Below are 22,609 nucleotides of genomic sequence, written 5' to 3' on the forward strand. Positions count from 1 at the left end.
ACGTGACGGCGCGCTGACGTCACACACGCAGCGTCTCCTGCCGGTAAGCGGCGGCCGCAGCCGGAGGAGCGGGTGAGAGGCCTGGGCCGGTGGGGAGCGGGTCTCTGCCTGACGGCGCTGCCGCGGGCCCTGGGCGTTCCGGTGAGGCGCTGCTGGTATGCGAGGTTGGGTGAGCGCCGCCAGGCGCTCGGCGGTGACCCGCTGTTGTCCCTGCAGGTTGCCCGTCCCTTTCCCGAGCTGCGTGTGGTAAGACAAAGGCGGATTCCATGTCTTTTCTTGTAAGTAAACCCGAACGGATTAGGGTGAGTGTTGAACACTTTCGAGCTTCCCTCAGACTGCGGCGTGTCGAGAGAGAACCTTGCGCTTGTGCAGAGAAGCTGTGGCGGGGCCGCCTCCTAGAAAGCACCTGGGAGTCGTTCGGACGGGCTGGTGTAGGGCAGGGTTAAAACCCCTGCGCTGGAGTATTTATCGCCTGCACACTCCTCCCTGTGCGGTGCAAGGGGCTCGTCATCATGGAGAAAAAGTGCGGGAATGCAGATTCTCCCTGCCTGCCTTTCAGAAGTTACCGCCTCGCCTCTGTCACACCACCGACAGCTTCTATCTGTCTGGTTTTCCTAAACTTAGCTTGGAAAGCTGAACGTAGCAGCTTTGTTTTGTTCTGCACTCTTAAGTGAGGAAGTTTCACGTGAGAAAAACACTTTCAATGCCTTACACTGATGTTACTATAGATGACCTTTGAGTAATCATCACCTAAAAACTCATTGGTGCTTTCTAGGATTGGCTTCCCTTGCCTTAAACAGCGGAAGCTATTTTTCTCAGTCATTTAACCAAGCAGACAACTCTAACGTGGGAGTGCTTATTTATTTAACCTTAATTTCATGATCAACGCTCTGCAAGCCTAAAATGGCTTATTCTGTTGTGTGCTATTTGTGCACATAGATATATTTCTTTCAGTCACAGAATAAACTGGTAGAAACATTTCTCTGCACAACCTAATGCTTGCTGTGGATTTGAAGCATGAATTCTGCAAAGGAATAACAGCTTTAAAATATGTATGTCCTAGTTTTGCATTCAAGCAATAGATACATAGCCAAAATATTTAAGTTGAAACATTTTAGGTCTAAACAGACAACTTTATTTACCTACGTAAGGGAGGTGTGACATTTTATTTTTTGTCTGAGCATGTATAAAGGTTCTTGTTTGAATGATCCCAAAATTATGTTAATGTTATTGCAAGTGCATGCTGGGCAGGAAAAGCAGCAGCACCTGCCTGCTTGCTGGGTGCATGCCATTGTGGTGGCACAAGAAGAGAATATCCTTGTCCAAAGTAAAGGATGTAACTCTGATCTTATACTTGGTGTCACACCACAGTAGAATCCTTGAAGTGCTGTGATTCTCTTCTGCTTTTTGTGAGGAGGGGGGAGAAGAAACTTGGTGTCTGGATGGAATAACTCAGGGAATAATTCTCAGGGGGGATTATTTTTTTTTTGTCCTTTCAGCGGTGGGTGTCTGAAAAGTTCATTGTTGAGGGCTTAAGAGAGTTCGAGTTGTTTGGAGGTAAGTTTTTTGTCTCCCTGGATGACACTGTTAGAAATATTTTATCTTAGTTGCAAGGTCTGACAATTTGCTTGCAAATCTGTATCTTAATAGTCAAAAGAGATAAATAAATCTGGAGGACCAGATCTGCTTATTCAAGCTGGCTAACTGTATAAAGCTAATATGGGGCAAGTTATGGTTGGACTTGATGATCTCAAAGGTCTTTTCCAGCCTAAACTTTTCTGTGATTCTGAGTTGTTTGGAAATCCATTTTATGTTGATGGCAGTGCTATTTTCAGACCTTGCATTCTGTGTTTCTTAGCATAACCACTTCATTTTTTTTTCCCCTATGCAAAAGATAGATTTGGGGTTGGGCAGGTTAATTATCATTTTCTGAGTGCAAATGGATTTTGAAACTCTGCTGATAGCTCTGCAGGAGACCTCAGGTTTCTCTGCCCTGGTGAGGCTTCAGCTGGAATATTGTGTCCATTTCTGGGCCCCTCAGTTGAAGGAGGACCTCAGGGAACTGAAGGAGTCCAACACAGAGCCACAAAGATGCTGAACATCTCCCTGTTGAGGACAGGCTGAGGGAGCTGGGGCTCTTGAGCGTGGAGCAGAGGAGCCTGAGGGGTGACCTCGTTCCTGTTGATAAAGATGTGCAGGGCAGTGTGGGGAGGACAGAGCCAGGCTCTGCTCAGGGATGTCCAATGTCAGGACAGTCAGTGGGGGCAAGCTGGAGCAGAGGAGGTTCTGTGTGAACGTAAGGAAAAACTTTTTCACTGTGAGGGAGCCCTGGAGCAGGCTGCCCAGAGAGGTTGTGGAGTCTCCTTCTCTGGAGACAATTCAAACCCCTGCTGGATGCATTCCTGTATGACCTGCCCTGGGTGATCCTCCTCTAGCAGAGGGGTTGGACTCGATGATCTTTTGAGGTCCCTTCCAACCCCTAACAGTCTGTGATTCTGCTTTGTGCATATCAAACAAAATTGCTCACTAGGATGCAGAATTCCTGGTCAGTGACATGGGAAGCAATCAGAGCATAGGAAGGATGTCTGGAACTTCCAGGTGGAGTAGAAGGATTTTCACTGCTTTAAATAAGCTTCAGGTAGTTTCTTCTATATTTAAACAAAGTAGATGTATCATGTTTGAATGTGTTTAGGGGTAGAATTAAAAAAAAATGGTCCCATTTATGTTGACTACACAAACAGTAGCACAGTTTGAATCTCTTTAATTCCCATTCTCATGCTACAGTTGAATTATTTTAGTGCTGCAACCTTATATGTAAATTAAATGTCTTTGTCTATTAAAAAAAAATATTTGGCATCAAAAAGTATCATGCAGATTATTGACTGAGTTTTCCAACTCTATTTTTAATGGGTATCTGTTGAACACAACATGGTGAACAATTAATTTCTTTACTCCAGAGCAGCCTCCGGGTGACTCTCGGAGAAAAGTAAGTGACTCTTGCAGGCTGTGGTGCTGTGGTTCATTGCATGGAGATTATTCCTTGTGGAAGTTTGATTTTTTTTTTTTCTTTTTATCTTAGTTATATATTTCATTTCTGTATTTAGCTCTACAAGTGTGGAAATAGGTTTCACCCTGGAGAGGAGATTTTGGTGTGTGGTTTTTTTTTTTTAAACTATCCGTGACAAAGGCAAAATTTGAATCTCTTGGATTTTAGTTTGTGGTGGTGTCCCCCCAGCCCCTTCAAGGGTCTCTTTTTAAAGATGATTTAGAGCTGATTTATGAGAGAGAAGTATTTCTGAAGACTCTCTTAGAATAAAAGCAAGAGGCTAGTTATGGGACTTGTGGAAAACAGGCCCAAAACACTTTGTTAGCCATTCAAAATCAGTGTTCCCTTCTGAACACCTTGGTTCTGATTTTCTTTCTCAGCTACAACAGAGGCTCCAACATCAAAACCAAACATTGTGTAATGTTCAGTTTGGTGGTGACTTTACCTCCTCTTGCCTGGCGTCTTCAGAGCCAATTCTGTGCATGCTTAGAGAACTTTGCCTCTGAAAAACTAAAAGCAGCAGCAAACATGAATTGTCTCTTCCAAACACAGAGCCACAATGTGGCAGTTGACAACTTCACTCTGATGGTTTTTTGTTCTGCAGGCCCTGGTTGCACACTGTCTGCTTCAAACTGAGCAATGCTCAGACAATCAGCCAGCTGATGACAGAATATATTTGTCTACCTCATTTCCCACCTACTCACACCATATTGTAGCCCCTCTGTGTGCAGGTGGTGCTGGAGTTTAAGCTAATTACAAACATGAACTGAGTGTGATTTAATTATAACTGTGTCAGTTCAAGCTGCTTATAATTGATTTTTGTGCCAGTGCCTGTAATTTACTGGCACAACCAAAATAGGAGATGTAGATGGAGTGTTTTGTATGAAGTCAAGTAAGTTCACACCTTTTTTTTTTTTAACTACTGAGCATTAGGCATATGCTGGGCTAGGAGCAAATGGAGATCAGTGTCTGGTTTGGTTTTGTTAAAGCATTAACTTGGGAGTTGGATGCTTCTGCAGTGCTATTGCTGATTCTCATTTTGGTTTTTACATCTAAATAAAAGCTTACTTTTTTCCCAGCAGGGCTATAGAAAAAGGTAAATAATTTGGAGAGAGGCAAATATTTGTTGCTTCTGCTGAAAGTGAGTGAGGGAATGAGGAGGTAGGGAGTAACAAAAGAAACATTGCCTGTTCCTAACTCAAAATGTCATTTGGCAAATGCACGTCCTTGCTAGCACCACAGAACTGATTTTCTTATGGCATTTCTAACAGTAGCTGCCTTTCAAAGATTAATTCCCTTAAATCTATCTCAAATTAAAATCAGATCAACCAGCTGGAAGGCTCTTAATGAATGTCAGGCCATAAAACTAGTCATAGGTGGCTTCATTTTGCAGCTGCTTTTGCTTTTGACCATACACCAAAAGTTGTCCTGTGTGAAACCACAGAGGAGCTTTTTTTTTTTTTTTTTTTTTTTTCTCTCCAGTATTTCATAAATGACATTTCAGTTTAACTTTTGGCTTTTTTTTTAAAACTCTTGTGTGATGTTAATAAATTTCTGGTAGAGCTCCTTTTGCATTAACTCAGTTACTGGTCACTGCTAACACGGAGGGAGGTGAGTGAAGACCTCTGTTGTGCTGGAAGACTTTTCAAAAAGGAATTGACAGTGTTTATCCATTGCTGTTGAAACAGCCTCCACCATTAATAAGATTGTTTAATTTGATTTTTTTCTTTTTTTTTTGGCATCTGTTTTGTTGGCTTATGCTATATCTGGAGTGGACTTTAATACAGCAAAACCACTTACATACTGCTCAGTGTTTCACCAGCTGTCATTGCTCCATAATGCTGCTTATCAGAGCCTCCTGCTTTTTATTTCCTTGGTGGTGCCTTTCTGCTTCAGAGGTTTCCATCTGCCTGTGTGTCTCTCCTGGCAGTCTTGCTGTTGACAGGACTGTGTGAAATTGCTGGAAGAAGAAATGATACAATTTGAGATCAGAATTGACAGGCGTCTTAAACAGAAGCTTGAAAGGGTGAACGGGAAAGTTGCTGCCTGTTTGCAGCCAAGCAGCAGCACTGTGTGGTGTCAGGACTAGGAAAAAAGAATTTGGGACTGCTGAGATCTCAGGGGTTAGCTCTCCTGAAACAGGATGGAAGTGCTGTGCTACAGCTGAGCTGGAATTCCACCACAGCACTGTTCACAACTCTTATGTTTTACCTTTCCCCTTTAACTTAAAAGCACACCTGTGTTAAAGGTAGGCAGAGAGTGGTGAATGTGTGCTGTCCAAAGTCAGCTGGGAAGGTTGAATTTGGGAAGGCTGATCATGAGCTTATTCCCAAAGTACACTTAGGGACACAGAAGGCAAATCCATGCCTGTGCTGGTTGCACTACATTTACCCTGGACAGAGTGTAGAACAGCAAGTTCCTTGGTTTCTCAGCTGTCCTTGTGTTTCCATCTTTCAGTGATGGGGAAAAAAAAAAAAAGAGTCTTTGCTGTCCCCCTAGGAAAATGCAGAAGCCTTTTCTGCTTCATGTACCATGAGAAAAGGTCTGATAAAGGGCAGTTGCAGTTGATGAAGAATGAGGTGGCAAAAATGAGCTGGAGTTGCAAATGTCAGGAGGAGTTAATGTGCTGGAAATCTGAGGTAACTCAGTCTGATCTTAGACATCAAATGCATTTGATTCGCCATTAGGATGCTTTGATTGTGACTTTGGAAACTGGAGGGAGTTAGGAAGTATAATGGAACTTGCAAGAAGTTCAGTGAAGTTTGTCTTCTGCAGAATCCTGCTTGGAAAGGTTGATGTGTGTGTACATAAAGCTCATGTAGTGAAGAAGAGCTGATGGCCTTGGGAGTGCTGCTTCCCCTGTGCTGTGGGATCTTTTTCTTTCCTTGCTTTCTTTCCATGTAAGCACTAATGCTTTGCAGCTAAGTTTTTGCTTTTGTTTGGAGCTTCTCTTTTCATGTGTGTCTGATCTTCATACCTTGGGCTAAGTTGGTTCATCCCTTCTACCATTCAGCTAAGCAGCTTCAGCTGCACTGTTCTTACCACAGATGAGCAGCTGAAAAGCATCAGACAGGAACTCTGATTGTCACAGTGCAGACAAGTGCTGTCAACAGACTTTTCCTTTGATGGCCTTTGCTTGGGCAAGAAGTTTGTAGTTGATGGGAGGAAGGTAGTTAGCATAAAGCAGTGCTTGAGCTGCCCTGGGGAATAGTGATTGGCTTTATCCAAATATTCCTAAAGAAATTGTAGCTTACAGTAATGAAGAACCTACCTGTTACAGGTTTTGAAACACAGATGTCTGGATCTTCTGAAATGAGGCATCTCCTGGGTTTCAGTTGATAAATAACTCTTTAAAGTAATTTTAACAGCAATAAAATTCTCTTTCCTGTATTCACTACTGTCTTATTATTTTGAGGTGTGTGATAATATAAGGAGCAGGTGATCCAGCATGTGTTCCTTATTTCTTTTGACCTGACTCCATTGTTTTTCTCCCCAGACAAATGAGGCGAGCTCCGAGTCGATAGCTTCTGCCCCTAAGAGGGACACCATGAGCAACTTCCTACCTGACAGCAGCTGCTATGAGTTGCTCACTATCATAGGTAATGCTGTCAGAAGTCTGCTTTGCAAACAAAAAAACCCCTCTGCACATTCCTTGTCCTTTTCTTGATTGCTCATTTTTGACAGTAGCTGCCTGTCCTCTTTGATTTTAAATCACCTTAGTAAGCAAGGAGGTGCCAGTCCCAAAGGCTTTCAACTGCAAGTGGCATGTGGTGGGTTAATGATGCTGAGTGTGAAGCACAGTCAGCAGAAGCAGCCTGAAACTTGGCCCTGCCCTTGCTGGAGCTGTGGCCTAATAATTCTATTTCTGCCTGAGTTCTGAACTTTAGAGACAGGATAAAATTACTGCCTGGGAGAGCTTCTCGATGGGACACATGCCAGGGTTGTATCTGATGGAATGATTACTCTTTTTTTTTTTTTTTTTCACAAGGCCAAAAATAGTTTCAGTAAATGAGTGTAAAGATGATTTAAGGGTCAAGAACTGGAGGAGTTCACCAGAAGTGTGTGGTTCCAGAAGTATTGCTGAAGCTTTCATGCCTTTTCTTTCAGGAAGAGGCTTTGAAGACTTGATGGTTGTGAACCTGGCCAGGTATAAACCCACAGGAGAGTACGTTACAGTCAGAAGAGTCAACTTGGAGGCCTGCACCAATGAAATGGTCACCTTCTTGCAGGTAACATGGATCCCCTCCTACCATAATGCAGGTTTAGGAGGGGACAGGTAGCTGGAGCAGCACTTAGCAATGCTGTGTTCCTAGTTCTGCATTTACTAAAGGAAACCACAGAATCACAGAACTAAAATTCAAGAGGATCTTCTCTTATTTTAGGGGGAGCTTCACGTTTCCAAGCTCTTCAACCACCCCAACATTGTGCCATACAAAGCCACATTCATTGCTGACAACGAGCTCTGGGTAGTGACATCTTTCATGGCCTATGGTAGGTGGAGAGGGAAGACTTTTGTCTGACCACCATATTCTGTGAAGTGCAATCCCAGTGATGTATCCTTGGGGTTTGCATGGGTTTTTTTTCCTGACTAATTAAGAGGTGTTTTGTTTGGTTTTAGGTTCTGCAAAAGATCTGATCTGTACCCATTTCATGGATGGGATGAGTGAACTGGCCATTGCATATATCCTTCAGGGAGTACTGAAAGCACTTGACTACATCCACCATATGGGCTATGTACATAGGTATTGAAACAAACCATGGGTGGTTCCTTTTCCTTCTGTTGGAAGTCCTCAGAAACACTGCTCATCATTTGAGCAGAGGGGACAGGGACAGTTCAAGAGATGTGGAACTCATTACCAAGCTTTATGTTACTTTGCCGTTAGAACCAAGTCAGTTTGATGCTCATGGGAAATCAGATCACTGAGCTTACTAAACTTCATGAAAAGGTGACTGTGGAGCAAATATCCACAAACAGTTTTGGGCTCCCCAGTTCAAGAGGGACAGGGATCTACTGGAGAGAGTCCAGCAGAGGCTATGAGGATAGTTGGAGGACTTCATAATCTCTCCTGTGAAGAGAGACTGAGGGACCTGGGGCTATTTAGTCTTATGAAGAGAAAGCTGAGAGGAAACCTTATCAATGTCTATAAATGTCTGAGGGGTGGGTGTCAAGATGAAGGTGCCAGGCTCTTTTTGGTGGTGCACAGTGATAGGACAAGGAACAATGGGTACAAGCTGGAACAGAGGAGGTTCTACCTCAATATGAGGAGACACTTCTTTACTGTGAGGGTGATAGAGCCCTGGAGCAGGCTGCCCAGAGAGATTGTGGAGTCTCCCTCTCTGGAGACTTTCAAAACCCACCTGGATATGTTCCTGTGTGGCCTGCCCTGGGTGACCCTGCTTTGGCAGGGGGGTTGGACTTGATGATTTCTGAAGGTCCCTTCCAATCCCTACTGTTCTGTGATCCCACTGTGTATCTAAAACCACAACTGCAGCTCACGTTGCCAGGCTGGCTTGTCAAGGCTCTCTTCACATACTATTGATGGTTTCCAAACTGAGACTGACAGTGGTGGTGGGGTTTGCCCTCCTACTGGTGAAGGTCTTGTGTCCATTACCTTTAGTCCTGCATTTCTCCTTGCCACAGATGTGTCTGTAGAAGTGGTTGTGCAGAGTGGTTGCTGGGAGTCTCAGTCTCCTGGTGGGAGGCTGATCCAGTGTTGTCCTGCATCAGAGAGTCACAGAATGGTAGGGTTGAAAGGGACCTCTGGAGATCAAGTCCAACCTCTCTGCTAAGGCAAGTTCTCCTAGAGAAGATCACACAGGAACATGTCCAGGCAGGTTTTGAATGTCTCCAGAGATGGAGACTCCAGCACCTCTCTGGGCAGCCTGCTTCAGTGCTCCATCACCTTTAAATTGAAGAAGTTTCTCCTCACATTTAGATGAAACCTTATGTTCAAGTTTGTGCCCTGCATGTTAAGCTATAGCTCAGAGTAAGCTTTTATCCTTTTCCATCCATCCCACTAGGGATGAATTTCTGTTTAGTACTACAGCTTAATCTCTTTCTAAATCAGTCTCCACCCCTTAGCATACTCTTCTCTGATAAACCTTCTGATGTGAGAGTAAATTGCAGATGCTGAAAGTTCTTTTATTGCATGGACTGTAAAAGAAATTCATCTCCGCTACGCTTGCCTTAAGCCCTTTGCAGTGCCCTTCCATACTAAGAGTCACTTGGAGGATGCTCTTGGTGGGGTTTTTGATGTTTTACTGTTGTTTTGTGTTGTGTTTTTTCTTCAGGAGTGTTAAAGCCAGCCATATCCTGATCTCTGTAGATGGGAAGGTTTACCTCTCTGGCCTGAGGAGTAATCTAAGTATGATCAACCACGGGCAGCGGCTCAAAGTTGTTCATGACTTCCCCAAATACAGCATCAAAGTCTTGCCTTGGCTCAGTCCTGAAGTCTTGCAGCAGGTGTGTTTGAAAAAAACCAAACCTGCTGGTTTGTAGTGACAGATGCTGAGACAGTTAGGGGAGTGGTGGATTCCCCTACCCTGGTCAGTTTTAAGACTCAGCTTGACAGGGTGCTGGGCCAGCTCGTTTCAACTCTGCTATCACCTAGAGAGGTTGGAGCAGATGACCTTTGGGGTCCCTCCCAACCTGGCATTCTGTAGTAATGTCTCTGTGTAATTTTCTGAGTTCTGATGGCTTGTTTGGGGGGTGGGGGTGACACACAGGGTTACTTTTTCTCACGATGAGCTCTATCCTTTTCTTTCTATCCTTTTTACCTTAAAACCCTTGACCCTGAGCAAGGAGTTTCCAGCTGTATTCCTGTCAAGAGGCCATTGCTGGGAAGCTCATGTTAGAACATTCTCCTTTCTTTTCCTCCAGAGGAAGGTGCAAGGAAAAGGGAGAGGCTGGAGGAAACAGTTCTGGGGTGGTTCCAGGGGTAGAATTTGATCTGGCTTATTTGACTAAATAGTTTTCATGTAGGCATCTCCACAGATTCTCCCATGAGATGCCAGTTGCACTAAGGCAGATGCCATCCCTGCTAGCTGGCTGACTTCAGTTAAATAAGTGTTACCCTTGACTGTGTACTTTAACAAACAAAAACCCTCTACCACCAGAAACCCACCTAGATGGGGGGGGAAGGGATTAGTTGTACTATTTCTGCTCCAAATCAGTTGGGTTTGCTCTTCTGCATAGCAAATTCTGGGCATTGCCCATGTTCCACAACGTGCAGGTCCACAGGGCGCGTTTTTCTTTCCCTTTTCTTCTAGAACCTCCAAGGTTATGATGCAAAATCTGACATTTACAGTGTGGGGATAACAGCCTGTGAGCTGGCAAATGGACATGTCCCCTTTAAAGACATGCCTTCTACTCAGGTAAGGCTGAAGACCTGTTCCTGCCTCATCTTTCCTCCCTGCATGGGGAAGTGTCTTGCTGTGGAGACAGCAGGGTGCTGTGCCTGCCTGAGCTCCCTTCTCATTGCTGCTTTTTGCCATAGAGCTGCTTCTGTGCTGAACCTTTGGTGTCAGGATGGGAATGTCCAAATTGTGAAGACATGAGAAATCTTAGCTCTGATGGTCTTTGTCTGTGGTGTTGTTTGTGCCCCTTCTCTTCCAAATCACAGAATCCTAGAATGCTTTGGCTTGGAAGGGACCTTAGAGATAATCTAGTTCCAACCCTGCTGCCATGGACAGGGACACCTCCCTCTAGCCCAGGTTGCTCAAGGCTTCATCCAGCCTGGCCTTGAACACCTCCAGGGAGAGGGCATCCACAACCTCTCTGGGCTGCTTCCACAACCTCCCAGCTGCTTCCACCCTCACTGTCAAGAACCTCTTCCTGATCTCCAGTCTAAATCTCCCCTCTTCCAGCTGCAATCCATCCCTCTCGTTCTATCACTAGATGCTCCTGGAGAAGCTGAATGGGACTGTTCCCTGCCTGCTAGACACCACCACAATTCCTGCTGATGAGCTGACCATGAAAACCTCCCGTTCAAGTGCTAATTATGGGATGGGTGAGAGCATGGCTGTTAGCAACGTGAGAGCAGCCAATGGAGAGCCAACCCTGCACCCTTACCTTCGGACCTTCTCCACCTACTTCCACAACTTCGTAGAGCAGTGCCTCCAGCGGAACCCTGACTTCAGGTAACACCAGGTGAAAGCTGCTCTGCACAGACCTGCACTGTTCTAGGGCTGGTTAAACCTTCAGAGCTAGCAGAGGTTTTTCAGAGTTTGCTTTTCAAAAGCATCTTTTAGCTTGGAGAGGAGAAAGCTGAGGGGGGGATCTTCTCAATCCTGATCAATGCTTTAAAGGGTGGCTGTCAGAATAAGGGGGCCAGGCTTTTTTCAGTGGTGCCCAGTGACAGGACAAGAGCTAATGGGCATGAAGCTGAACTTAGCAAGTTTCATGTGAACATGAGGAGGAACTTCTTTGAGAGTGGTGGAGCACTGGAACAGACTGCCCAGAGAGGTGGTGGAGCCTCCATCTCTGGATTTACTCAAAACTCTGGATGCTGTCCTGTGCTGCCTTGCTGTGGTAGGGAGGTTGGACTCAGTGCTCTCCAGAGCTCCCTTCCAACCCCTACCATTCTGTCATTCTGGGATCATATCTCTCCACTGTGTGCTTACTTGATTCTTGCTCCTTTCTACAGGCCAAGTGCAGGTGCTCTGCTGAATCATCCCTTTTTCAAGCAGGTAAGGAACTTGTTTAATCTGCAGATAAAGAGCAGGGGCTTTTCTGTAGTAGTAGTCTTGCTGTGTCCCTAGCCCTGAGGGTGGGAATGTGGAGTTGCTGAATTTTCTGTGATCTGAAAGGCTTATTAGTTTGGTGACTAATTGTAGTGCAGCTCAGTGAGACTAATTGTAGTGCAGCTCAGTGACCTTCCCATTCTCCTGGGAGTTGGGCAGGCATTTTTCAAAGCATCTCTTCCTCATCTAAACAGAGGATGTAACTCTGCCCATCCTGTGTGCCAGAAGTTTTTCACCCACAGTTGAGTACTGGGGCAAGACAGACCTAACCTGGTCCTTGTTGAGACCAAACTGAGGTGACCCCAGTGCTCTGTGGCAGGTTGGTGAGCTCCAGCCATGGCAGAGGAAGAGACAGAGGCTCTCCTGCTCCTGAAGTTTTCCCCAGGGAGGTGGCTGAATCCCTGTCCCTGGAGGTGTTTTAGGAGGCTCACAGATGTGGTTTAGCACCAGCCTTGGCAGAGTTGGAGAATGGTTGGCTTGATGACCTTAAAAGGTCTTTTCCAACCAAAATGATTCTCTGATGCCATGAAATTATTTGTGAACCTTGCTTTGGGATGGGTTAGGGTGGTGCCTCACTGAGAGGAGCATCAGGACCCTAGCACCAAATGGCTGCAAATAAAGCACTTGGCTGTTACAAGATGGCAGTGCCAAAGCCCTGCATGTCTCTGGATGCAGGCAGGAGGACCATGGAATCAGTCAGGGTTGGAAGGGACCACAAGGATCATCCAGTTTCAACCCCCCTGCCATGGCCAGGGACACCTCACACTAGATCAGGCTGGCCAGAGCCTCATCCAGCCTGGCCTTAAACACCTCCAGGGATGGAGCCTCAACCACCTCCCTGCACAACCCATTCCAGGCTCTCACCACTCTCATGGGGAAGAACTTCTTCCTTCCATCCAGCCTGAATCTCCCCACTTCCAGCTTTGTTCCATTCCCCCCAGTCCTGTCACTGCCTGATAGCCTCAAAAGTCCCTCCCCAGCTTTCTTGGAGCCCCCTTCAGATATTGAAAGGCCACAAGAAGGTCACCTCAGAGCCTTCTCCTCTCCAGACTGAACAGCCCCAACTCTCTCAGTCTCTCCTCATAAGAGAGGTGCTCCAGCCCTCTGCTTATCCTGGTGGCCCTTCTCTGGACACCTTCCAGCATGTCCACATCCCTCTTGTAATAGGGGCTCCAGAACTGGATGGCAGTACTCCAGATGGGGTCTCAGCAGAGCAGAGGGAAAGTAGAGACCATGCCCTATTCTTTCTGCCTGTACCCAGAGAGAGTTTTGGTTGTGTGTGGTGGGCAGCTGCTGGGGGTCTCTCTGTGCAGATCAAACGCCGCGCTTCTGAAGCGCTCCCGGAGCTGCTGCGTCCTGTCACCCCCATCACCAACTTCGAAGGAACCCGGCCCCAGGATCCCAGTGGCATTTTTGGGCTGGTGTCGAACCTGGAGCAGCTGGAGGTGGATGACTGGGAATTCTAGAAGAACAGGGACTACGCCTGGTTCCAGAGGAGCTTTCTGGACGTTGTAATTTATTGGTTCCGTTCATAAAAGGTGATGAATGTTACGTGTAGGAGAGTTTACAGGTCCTTGGGAAGGAACTGAACTGCCTGTTTACTGTAGTAGCCTGGAAACAAATGGACAGACCTGAGCTGGGAAAGGATCAACCCCAAGGAACTGTGGAGTGTTCCAGATGGTGCAGTGGCCAGAGCCCTAGCTGGTGCAGCTGAGCTCTGGTAGATCACTTGAATGGGTTGAGTGAGTCTGTGTGGTTAGTCTCTATTTATGTTTTTCTACAAATCACTGGCTTCACGTCACAGCTGAGGGCTGCATGTCCCTACCCTCTTAGGTTCTTTCTCTTTTAAGGGTGCCTTCGAGTGAAGGGGAGGCAGGCAGCTCCTAGTTTTGGGCATTCTCTTAGAGCTAGTCAGATTACTGTTACAGTGTTGTCACAGGGTAAGTTTGGTGGGGGGAGAAAGAAGAAAGAGGTTCTGAAATTCAGTCACTGCTTTGTGATGGAAAATGAGATCAAAGACAACCCCAGCCCATTCCAGGCACACTCACTGCACTGGCATTCCTCTGCAGCACTGGATTCTTCCAGTTCTGGAAAGAGCTTTAGAAGAAACTCCTTTCACTTGATGCTGAGCACTCTGAACTCCAGGTCAGGGCATTCCAGCCTCTCCTCCCATGGCTGCCTGGATCACCGAAGTCAGTGTGGACACCTGTGCCATGAACCAGCTTTTTTTATGCCCTTCTCTGCACAACCAGCTGAGCCTCCTTTTTAGCTGGGCTAGTTTCACACACAGCATGTAACATTCATACCAGCTCATCCTCAGTGACTTGCCCTGGCATGGAAGAAAATAAATTGACTTGGAGGCTAAATCCTCTTGTTCACAACTCCTCTTTGAACATCATGTACAGAATTGACCTTATGCCTTCCATTATTGCTGGTCTGCCTTCCCCAACTGCCTGACAGGTAAAAGCTTCTCATGTGGTTCCCCTGGATTCCTGGCTGTGTGACTCTGCCCTGCTGCTGTGGCAGCTCTCCCCTATTCCATGATGTTTGGGGTTTTTTTTTTGAGGTGTATTTAAGGCTTTTTTTAAAGTTTGACCCTTGCAAGGACCATGGGTGCTGAATGTCTTTCTCCACTTGAGCACTGAGAATCCAGTCCTGGAAGTGTGGTTGATGGGATAGTGGTGCTGGCAACAGGTCCTTTGTGTGTTTTATAAACTGTACTTGAACCCAGAGAAAGTTTGTTACTCTAGTTTTTTGCCAAAACCAAATAAAATTATTTCTGAAGTTGGTGGGGTTTTTAAGTCTGCTGTTGCTGCAAGGTGATGAAGTGGATCACAGCCCCTGCCACAAGCTGGCTTTGCCCCCTTGCTCTCTTGACTTGAGGTTGCTGCTGGCACAGGCATGGTGGCATTAGGGTGCCCCACAGCTCCCCACAGCAGCCTGCAGCACTGTTAGTTGCAGCTGCCTTCACGTTTCTCACACAGTTCTTTCAACTAAAGCAAGAACTCTTGCTTGAAAGCTTCAGTAGAATGCACTTCCTCTCCCAGAGCAGGGGTGTTGCAAGGGCAGGTTACAACAGGCCCACTTCTCCTTCCCCCTAGGATCAGGACTGGCTCCTGATGTAATTTTGTTAGTAAATCTCAATTTCCAGGCTTGTTATGAGGTCTGTAGCTGATGAAAGAAAAATCCTTCTCCCTCTCCCACAGCTCTGGTAAGGAACTGAGGTGCTGGTACTTAGACCAAGAAAAAAGCCCAGAAGCACTCACAGCATAAACCCCTTGGGCTAGGGTTAGGGACATGCTGCAGCTGTTGTGTTTGGAGATGAGTTTCCTCACAGAAGAGGGAGTATTTGAGGTGTGTTGCCCACTGAAGTCCTAAGCATCTCCTGAATTCTCCTAGGAGCCAAGAGGCAGGCAGAAAATCTAGGAAGCAAAACAGCTATAATAAATCACAAAACTGCAGCACTGGAGCCCTGCTCTCCCCTGTGTTGGTACATTTAGGGTTGAGGGATGAGCTTCAAGCAAGCTAACATTTCTCATCTCTTTCCATGCTCAGCTTGCTATCTGCTCAAAGATCATGGATTTAAGAGTTTTATGCTTAACACAGCAGCAGGCAGCATGCAGGATCAGTGCAAAGTTAGGAGTGAACCAGCAGCACTTTGGTGAAAAAAAAGAAGTTATGAGGTAAGTGAATGGGCAGCCTTCAACCCCTCCTTCCTAAAGGGCAACTGCTGAGGTCCTGCAGACAGCCAGGCAGCTACCACTACTTGGTCTGACCTTACCTGTTCTGTACCTTCACAGAGCAGCAAACATGGAGCCTGGCACAGTCAGGACCCTGGGTACAGCTGCTGGCCTAAAGGCAACTGCTGTGAGCTTTTTTCTCCCCCCCATCAAAGCTTTATTCAGCTAGATAAAAAACAGGGTGCTCTGCTATTGTGGATCCTGTCCATGGTCTGAATGCTGTTGGTCTTCCTCCTCCTCCTCCCGTTCTTCCTCTGCTTTGTGTTTTTCCAGTTTTGCCATGAGCTCTGAAAAGCAGGAAGAGGCAGGATGAGACCTGAGATGTTGGGGTTGTCCCAGGTGGCCAGGTCCTGTACACACCCAGGTCCACAAGAACCAGGGCAGCTACCAAAACCCCACTTCCCTACAGCTCAGAATCCATCAGTGTGTTACTGACTGACCACCTACAGCACCAGATGAGCTGCTGCCTCCACTCTCATGGTGCATCCCCTCTGCCCCCCCCGCCAGAAGTCCCACCTGGGCAAGCTCAGGTGCTCATTTTGACCTACAGGGACACCCAGGCCATGATGTAGCATCGCCTGGCACTAAAGGAAGCTCTGCCAGCAGCCAGGAGCTGTGAGCTCCATCTTAGAGCCAGCCTGAATACCAAGAAGACAGCTCAGGACCTGGTTCCTCTGCTGCTCCCAATGCTCCCCCTGAGAGTCCTCTCTCCCCCAGGTTACCTTTTGCTGGGTTGAAGACTCCATTGGTTTGCTTGTCACAGACGTAGCAGCGCTGGGACTTGCGGTAGTGCTGGAGGGCACAGCTCTCACAGAAGTAGTGCCTACACCTGGACAGAGACACTGCAAGTCACCAGGTACAATCAGTGTGTCCAGGAGTTACAAGTTACTGACTACCAGTCCCCAGGGGATGCAAAAGTGAGCTTGCATGTGGAACTTCCTCTGCATCATCACCGTGAGAGGTGCATCAGCACTGCTTCACTGATGTGATGAGAGAGCCACCAGTGAGCTCCTGCAGACACCAGGTACCCAGCAAGGCAGCCAGCAGTGTAGAAGAGGGCAGGCAGGGTGTGATGCCCATGCTGTGCCCCCAGCCTCCTCCTCATCTTTGCCAAGCTCTTTGTTTCTGTGCTCACACAGCACAGTGTGCCATGCCATGTCCAGGAGGAATCGAGGCATGAAACCACAATCTCAAGGTTAAGGGGAGGGATGATGTGCTGAGGCAGCATCTGTGGAAATCTAAAAGGTGCTTGGATAACAGAGATCCCTTCCAAGGAGATGCTCCAGATGCAGTTATAAGACTCCTTGTTTAGCAGATGATTTCCCCAGCCACCAGAAAGCCAAGCAGGTGGGCAGTGCCTGTATTCCCCTTGCCACAGAACACCTGGGCTCGATCAACAGAGGACACCTGGCTCCTTGTGCCAAGACAATCACTCACTTGGTGACCACAGGGTTCTTGAAGGAACTCCTGCAGATGAAGCATTTGAAAGGCATGTCCTCCTCATCACTGCTCACCTCATAGTTTTCCTCATCTGCAGGACAGAAAGTTAACCAGACTGGAGCAAGAGCAGAGGCAGCCAGACCAGCCCATGCGTGGGACATGAAATACAAAATCTGGAGAGAGCAGAGCAGGTGGGATTGAAGCTCTGCTGGAGACAATGGAGCTCTGGCATCTGGGTGTTGCTGATGACAGTAACACATGTGGGACTGAGATATAATTAGGTCTAATGAGCCAGTGTGCCTGTTGCTCATCTCACAAGAGCAAATTCTTTTCTGCCTCACCCACTCGCTGCTATAAAGAGAGAAATCCTTCAGCCCCCTCCTGTTTGGTAGATGTTCTTCAAAACCAGCTGCCACCAAACACTGCTTCAGCTCCAGCTGAACACAGAACACCCTCTTCCCCTCAACTGCACAGCAGCTCATGAGCAACACTCACAAGCCTTGGGCTGCAGCTACAGACACTGTGAGTGAGAAATAATGCTGGGACTCAGCATGAAAGCATCCCAGCAGCTGTTTGCCATGAGGGACAGAAGGTGGCCACTTCTCCCCAGGTCTACAAAGAGACCCACACAACAGCAGTGCTACCCTTTTATAGACAGCCAGAGGAATAATTCTCTCTGGTGACAGCCAGTGGTTATCTGGAAACAGCAGACTTGCTCAGCACTGTTAGCTTCCTGGCCCTAAGGTTACCCCACAGCTGTGCAACAAAGTCTTTTCCCTCTAATATTAATTCAACCCCTGGCCCACGCAGCTTGAGACAGCAACAGACCCATTCCATTCTTAGGGATCCAGTGCCCCTAGGGCACAATAAAGGGCAGGACCTGGCAGCTTCATCCAGCAGGAGCAGAGGGAGGGGTGCACAGGGGTGGTGGTGCCATACCATTGACTCCGTAGCGGCCTTCGTCCAGCTCCCGTTCGATCTGCCAGCCGTGCTTGTAGTCCGAGCGGTCGTGGAGGAATTTGCAGCTGTCTGAGCACCACAAAGAATCACAGAATCACAGAATCAACCTGGTTGGAAGAGACCTCCAAGACCACCAACTCCAACCGATCACCCAACCCTAACTCATCAACTAGACCATAGCACTAAGTGCTTCATCCAGTCTCCTCTTAAACACCTCCAGGGACATCGATCCCACCACCTCCCTGGGCAGCCCATTAAAGGAGGAGAATTAACAGCTAGGCCATGTGGAGTAGAGTGTTAACATCTAAGGGCAGCCTGAGCTTTGCCCAGCAGGAGGTGAAACCTGATTGCTTCCCTCTCTGTGCTCCAGGGCAGTGCCAAGCCCCTGGAGCAGGCACAGGATGCCTGGCAGGGTTGCCAGGCTGTGAGGATCGTGCTCTGTGCACCCCAGTGACAGCTCCAGCATTTACACACGTGGGAAGCGGGATAAGGAACAGGAAGTCCCATCCCTTACATGGCCTCAGCACCCCGTGTACCTATGGAACATGGGTCATTGCAGGGGACCCTCCCAGGACTCTCAATAGCCCTGATCAGAGGCCAGCAGCTTGCAGAAGGGCTGACACAAATGACAAGAAAGTCACATAAAACAACTCTGCCACAGTATCACACCCAGCTCTGCCAAGGACCTGGAAATCCATATGTGGGCACCACAGAGGATCCCAAGGTGGACTGGGTCCCTCTGCAGACCTGGTGTGGCACGTGTTCAGCTGCAAGGAAGATGCCCTCACCTCCAAAGCCACAGAAGCCAGTTTCTTTGTAGTCCTTGCAGATGTCAGGTTGGTAGTCCCAGCGCACCGTGGCCCGCAGGTGCTCCGGAGCACGGATGGGTCCTTTCCTGAAAGGGGGGGAGGAGGCTCAGACTGCCTGCAGTGGAGAAAGCCCCTGTGGGCCTGGCCAGAACCAGACACCAGACTCAGTGCCAGCTTCCTTCTGTTGACTAACAGCCCCAAAAAGGTGCTTTGGGGCTGGTGCTGAGCTCCTCTGTGGTCCCAGACCCGAGGCTCACCTGACCATTCCTGAGGAGGCATTTCCCATTGATGTGTCCTTGGGCTTCACATACTTCTGGTAGTTGTTAATGCCACGGTAAATTTTATCATCTTCTTTTCCTCTCAGCTCCTAGGAAAGCAAAAAGAAGGGTGATTAAGGATCAGGAAAGTTGCATGACATAGATTAGCTCTTCCCACTCTGACACCAGTCTCCCTTCCCAGCCCTGCCTTCCTTAATACCAAGATGCCAATGAAGCCAGAGCATTCCCATATTTGCGAGGGTCTCTTGGCTTCACAAATTTCCAGGAAGGATGAGACTCAAACTGTACTTAGTGTGCAGAAAGAGATGAGTAAAGCACACCACCCCCCTGCTGTGGAGCACTACCTCTTACAGAGCAAGGCTGCCTCACCTCCTGGATCTTCTGGCTGCGCTCGAAGATGGCCTGGGCATCTTTCTCCTTCTCTGTGTCCAGTTCATACACTGCTGTTGCTCCCATGTCTTCTGGGCCAACAGGTTTCTGCAAATCAAGAACAACTTGTGACAACAGTGACAAGAAAACCTGTACAAGACAGACCTGAAGGGTTGGTCACAGAGTAGGTACAGGACATGGCCTGCTCTACCTTCCACCAGCTTCTACCATTCCATAGCACTTGCCAGGGAGGATCCCTCATGGGCCAGACCTGCAGAGGCCTGAGTGCTAATTACCCACTGCTCCTCGGCTTTAGCCTGCAGTCAGGAAACACTTGTTTGCCCTTCACTCCTTCAGGCACAGCCTCAGCTGGAAGCTGAGCTCAGCTCTCCCATGTCCAACACTTCAAACATGAGATCGTTCCACCTACGTGCAGGATGTTACAGCTGAACTTTTAATCCAGCTGTGGGTGGCTTAAATTCAGTTTTAATACAATGATCTGGTTTAGATTCCTCTTTAATGGACTGAACAGGCACATATTCCTAGGCTTTATCAGATCTTCAGGAACAGCTGCACAGAAACTGAATAATTACAGCCAGTCTCAATTAAAACCAAATCCAAAACCTAGGTGCCAAAAGCTTCTGGAGCCCCAAAGCTACAACCTCCTTTTGTTCCCTGTCCAAAACAGAGAACAGGAACCTATCAACAGAGGAAACTTGATCCAAGTGCTCCCTCTCTGGAAAATGTTGTGTGATGCTGGGCAAATCCAGTGGCATCTTAGGGTTTGAATTCCAACCTCTAAGAGGGAAAAGCCAACCTTAGATGGCCTCCTGAGGGTACAGGGCTATCAGGGGAATAAACCTCGCACAAGGTGCTTGTCTATTAACAGGGAAGGGACAGGGAGGGGCATTTATAGATAATAAAGCAGGAATGGCTGAACCCACATTGGCAGAGGCAGATTTCTCTATCAAGCACGAGACCTGTCAGTCCCACCTGACCTCACAGCCCAAACCCACATTCTTGCCCAGTTCTTACCGCCGACCTTGTTGATTTGTAAGTGACTCCAATCTCCTTTGATTGATCCTCATCATCACTACTGCTGAGAGTGTATGAAGTCCTCTCCTTTGTGCTTTTCCTGGTCTGAGGGGCATGAAGAGAGCAGGCATGAAGGACGGAAGGCTCAAACACTGTCTACTATGAGCCTGACAGGCCACTGAGGGTGCACTTCGGATGGAGCAGTGCCCTGCTGTGGCTCCCTTACCTTCTGGATCATGGGATTGGGAGCCTCCCGCCGCCGCTCCTTCCGCACCACCGTGCTGCCCTCCTCACCGCTGCTCTCTGAGGGGTAAAGCACAGGGGTGAGGGTGCACCCGGGCGCCACAACTCAGCCCCAGTGCTGGCTCGGGCAGTCCGGTGGAACCGCCGAGGGTGGTGGCACGGCCAGGGCAGAGCCCTTCAGCCGCTCCACCACACGGACATCGGCACGGCCAGGGCAGAGCCCTTCAGCCGCTCCACCACACGGACATCGGCACGGCCAGGGCAGAGCCCTTCAGCCGCTCCACCACACGGACATCGGCACGGCCAGGGCAGAGCCCTTCAGCCGCTCCACCACACGGACATCGGCACGGCCAGGGAAGAGCCCTTCAGCCGCTCCACCACACGGACATCAGCACAGCCAGGGAGGGCGGCGAGGCCCCTCCGTCGCTTCCCCAACGTATGGTAAAGGTCCCGGCTCCCAGCGCCCTCTCGAAGTTCCCCGCCAGCCCTCACCCTGCTCCTGGTCGCTGCTGGGCCGCTTACGCCGACCCCTGCCCGCCGCCAGGCCCCGCTTCTTGAAAACGAAGCTGCAGACAGAGCCGCTCTCCGCCATCTTGCACCGGTGGCCACTGCCAGCGCTGCCTAGAGCGGCACTAGAGGCTAACCCGCGCAGCGCCCTCTGCGGACCAGGAGGACTCCGCGCCCCAAGCGGAGGGGCGGGGTCCCGAGGAGAGTGCCCTCCCCTGGGCAGGGCGCCTCCTGTCGGCGGGCGGAGGCAGCTGGGGGAGGTCAGAGCTGTGCTGGGGGATCCCGGGCTGCGGGAGCCGCTGAGAGCCGCTCCCCGCTCCCGTCTTCAATCCCTGTACCTCCCGGAGCCCCGCGATTGACCTCCTCTGCACGCCGGCTCCTGCCGCCGGCCTCTGAGCCCGGCAGCGGGGTGGGAGCTATAGGGAGAGAGGGCCGCGGCCCCGGCGTAGCCATCCCCCTTCTCCCTCCATCTTCTCCTGCCCTTGCAGGCTGCTGCTGCCTTCCATGTCGCCATAGCAACGACAAAAGGATCTGAGCCCCAGAACCACCCCAGCCAGCCCACCTGGGGGTGAGCAGAGGCTGGGGAACCCCAAACCCTGCACAGGCAGCAAGCACTGCCTTGGCGGTGAGACTGTGAGCACATGGGTGTGGGTGTGTGAGTGTATGTGCACAACGTATGTGTGCACAGGTGTGTGTGTGTGCAATGTGTGTGTGTTTGCAAAGGTGTGTGCACAGGGTGTGTGCACAGGTGTGTGTGCACAGGTGTGTGTGTGTGCAATGTGTGTGTGTTTGCAAAGGTGTGTGCACAGGGTGTGTGCACAGGTGTGTGTGTGTGCGCGCACACGTGTGTGTGTGCAATTTGTGTGTGTTTGCAAAGGTGTGTGCACAGGGTGTGTGCACAGGTGTGTGTATGCACAGCTGTGTGTATCTGTGTATGGCTGTGCCTGTGCATGTATGAGGAGGGGACCCGCAGGGTTACAGCAGCAGAGCAGCTGCAGTGCCCAAGGAGCTCCCATGGAATGTGGGCTCGGGCTCCAGCTCTGCACCCACCCTGCAACCCATCATGTGGATGCCAGGAGGAGCTCCCAGTCCTCTCTTCCTCCATACCCTGTCCTCACGGGACAATGCTGTGGGATACAGCCAAGCCTGAAGACGGAAGCTGTTTGCCAGTGTGTTCATGCCCAGAGCCCAGGGCAGCAGCTGGGTGCTGTGCTTCCAGCAGGACTCATTTGCTGAAGGCTTCCCACACGCCTGCCATCATTTCAGGGCAGGATGGTGATGCCCTGGATGCTCTTCCACTCTTCCCCATGCCCAGATGGACACTGGGTTCTGCAGCCTGGCCAGTCTCCTGGTGTCTGTGACCATCCTCATTGCTGGGGCTGCATCTGCTCTACTACTACCAATTCAAAATCCTCTTCGATTTGCTCTCAGTGGCAGCAA

General features: G+C 49.0%; 2 protein-coding genes across 2 annotated transcripts; one reads left to right on the forward strand and one right to left on the reverse strand.

Moving 5' to 3' along the window:
* The first annotated feature begins 34 nt into the window (after positions 1-34).
* On the forward strand, positions 35-14,546 carry STRADA (STE20 related adaptor alpha). The gene is made up of 13 exons (XM_054396549.1): positions 35-72; positions 217-302; positions 1,500-1,557; positions 2,958-2,986; positions 6,543-6,645; positions 7,154-7,275; positions 7,429-7,537; positions 7,665-7,788; positions 9,338-9,509; positions 10,316-10,420; positions 10,944-11,185; positions 11,692-11,734; positions 13,102-14,546. The coding sequence occupies exons 2-13, from the start codon at positions 267-269 to the stop codon at positions 13,252-13,254; spliced, it is 1,296 nt and encodes a 431-aa protein (XP_054252524.1). The 5' UTR covers positions 35-72; positions 217-266; the 3' UTR covers positions 13,255-14,546.
* A 1,065-nt stretch (positions 14,547-15,611) lies between these two features.
* Positions 15,612-21,254, reverse strand: LOC128978607 (E3 ubiquitin-protein ligase RNF113A-like). Its single transcript, XM_054396551.1, has 10 exons — positions 21,155-21,254; positions 20,646-20,722; positions 20,420-20,524; positions 19,385-19,492; positions 18,995-19,104; positions 18,717-18,823; positions 17,908-17,997; positions 16,966-17,059; positions 16,251-16,357; positions 15,612-15,815 (listed from the first exon to the last, which is right to left on the reverse strand). The coding sequence occupies exons 1-10, from the start codon at positions 21,252-21,254 to the stop codon at positions 15,718-15,720; spliced, it is 996 nt and encodes a 331-aa protein (XP_054252526.1). The 3' UTR covers positions 15,612-15,717.
* Between the last annotated feature and the right edge of the window lie 1,355 nt (positions 21,255-22,609).

This window comes from Indicator indicator, chromosome 37 (assembly GCF_027791375.1).
Source record: "Indicator indicator isolate 239-I01 chromosome 37, UM_Iind_1.1, whole genome shotgun sequence".
Taxonomy (NCBI): domain Eukaryota; kingdom Metazoa; phylum Chordata; class Aves; order Piciformes; family Indicatoridae; genus Indicator; species Indicator indicator.

Excerpts from the sequence above, each read along its gene's own strand:
- STRADA (XM_054396549.1), top strand. The coding sequence starts at position 267 with ATGTCTTTTCTTGTAAGTAAACCCGAACGGATTAGG. Across the intron at positions 1,558-2,957 it reads AGAGTTCGAGTTGTTTGGAG|AGCAGCCTCCGGGTGACTCT; the intron begins GTAAGTTTTTTG and ends TCTTTACTCCAG. Across the intron at positions 11,186-11,691 it reads CAGCGGAACCCTGACTTCAG|GCCAAGTGCAGGTGCTCTGC; the intron begins GTAACACCAGGT and ends TCCTTTCTACAG.
- LOC128978607 (XM_054396551.1), bottom strand. The coding sequence starts at position 21,254 with ATGGCGGAGAGCGGCTCTGTCTGCAGCTTCGTTTTCAAGAAGCGGGGC. Across the intron at positions 19,105-19,384 it reads GCAGCCAGAAGATCCAGGAG|GAGCTGAGAGGAAAAGAAGA; the intron begins GTGAGGCAGCCT and ends TTGCTTTCCTAG. Across the intron at positions 17,060-17,907 it reads AGGCCGCTACGGAGTCAATG|ATGAGGAAAACTATGAGGTG; the intron begins GTATGGCACCAC and ends TCTGTCCTGCAG.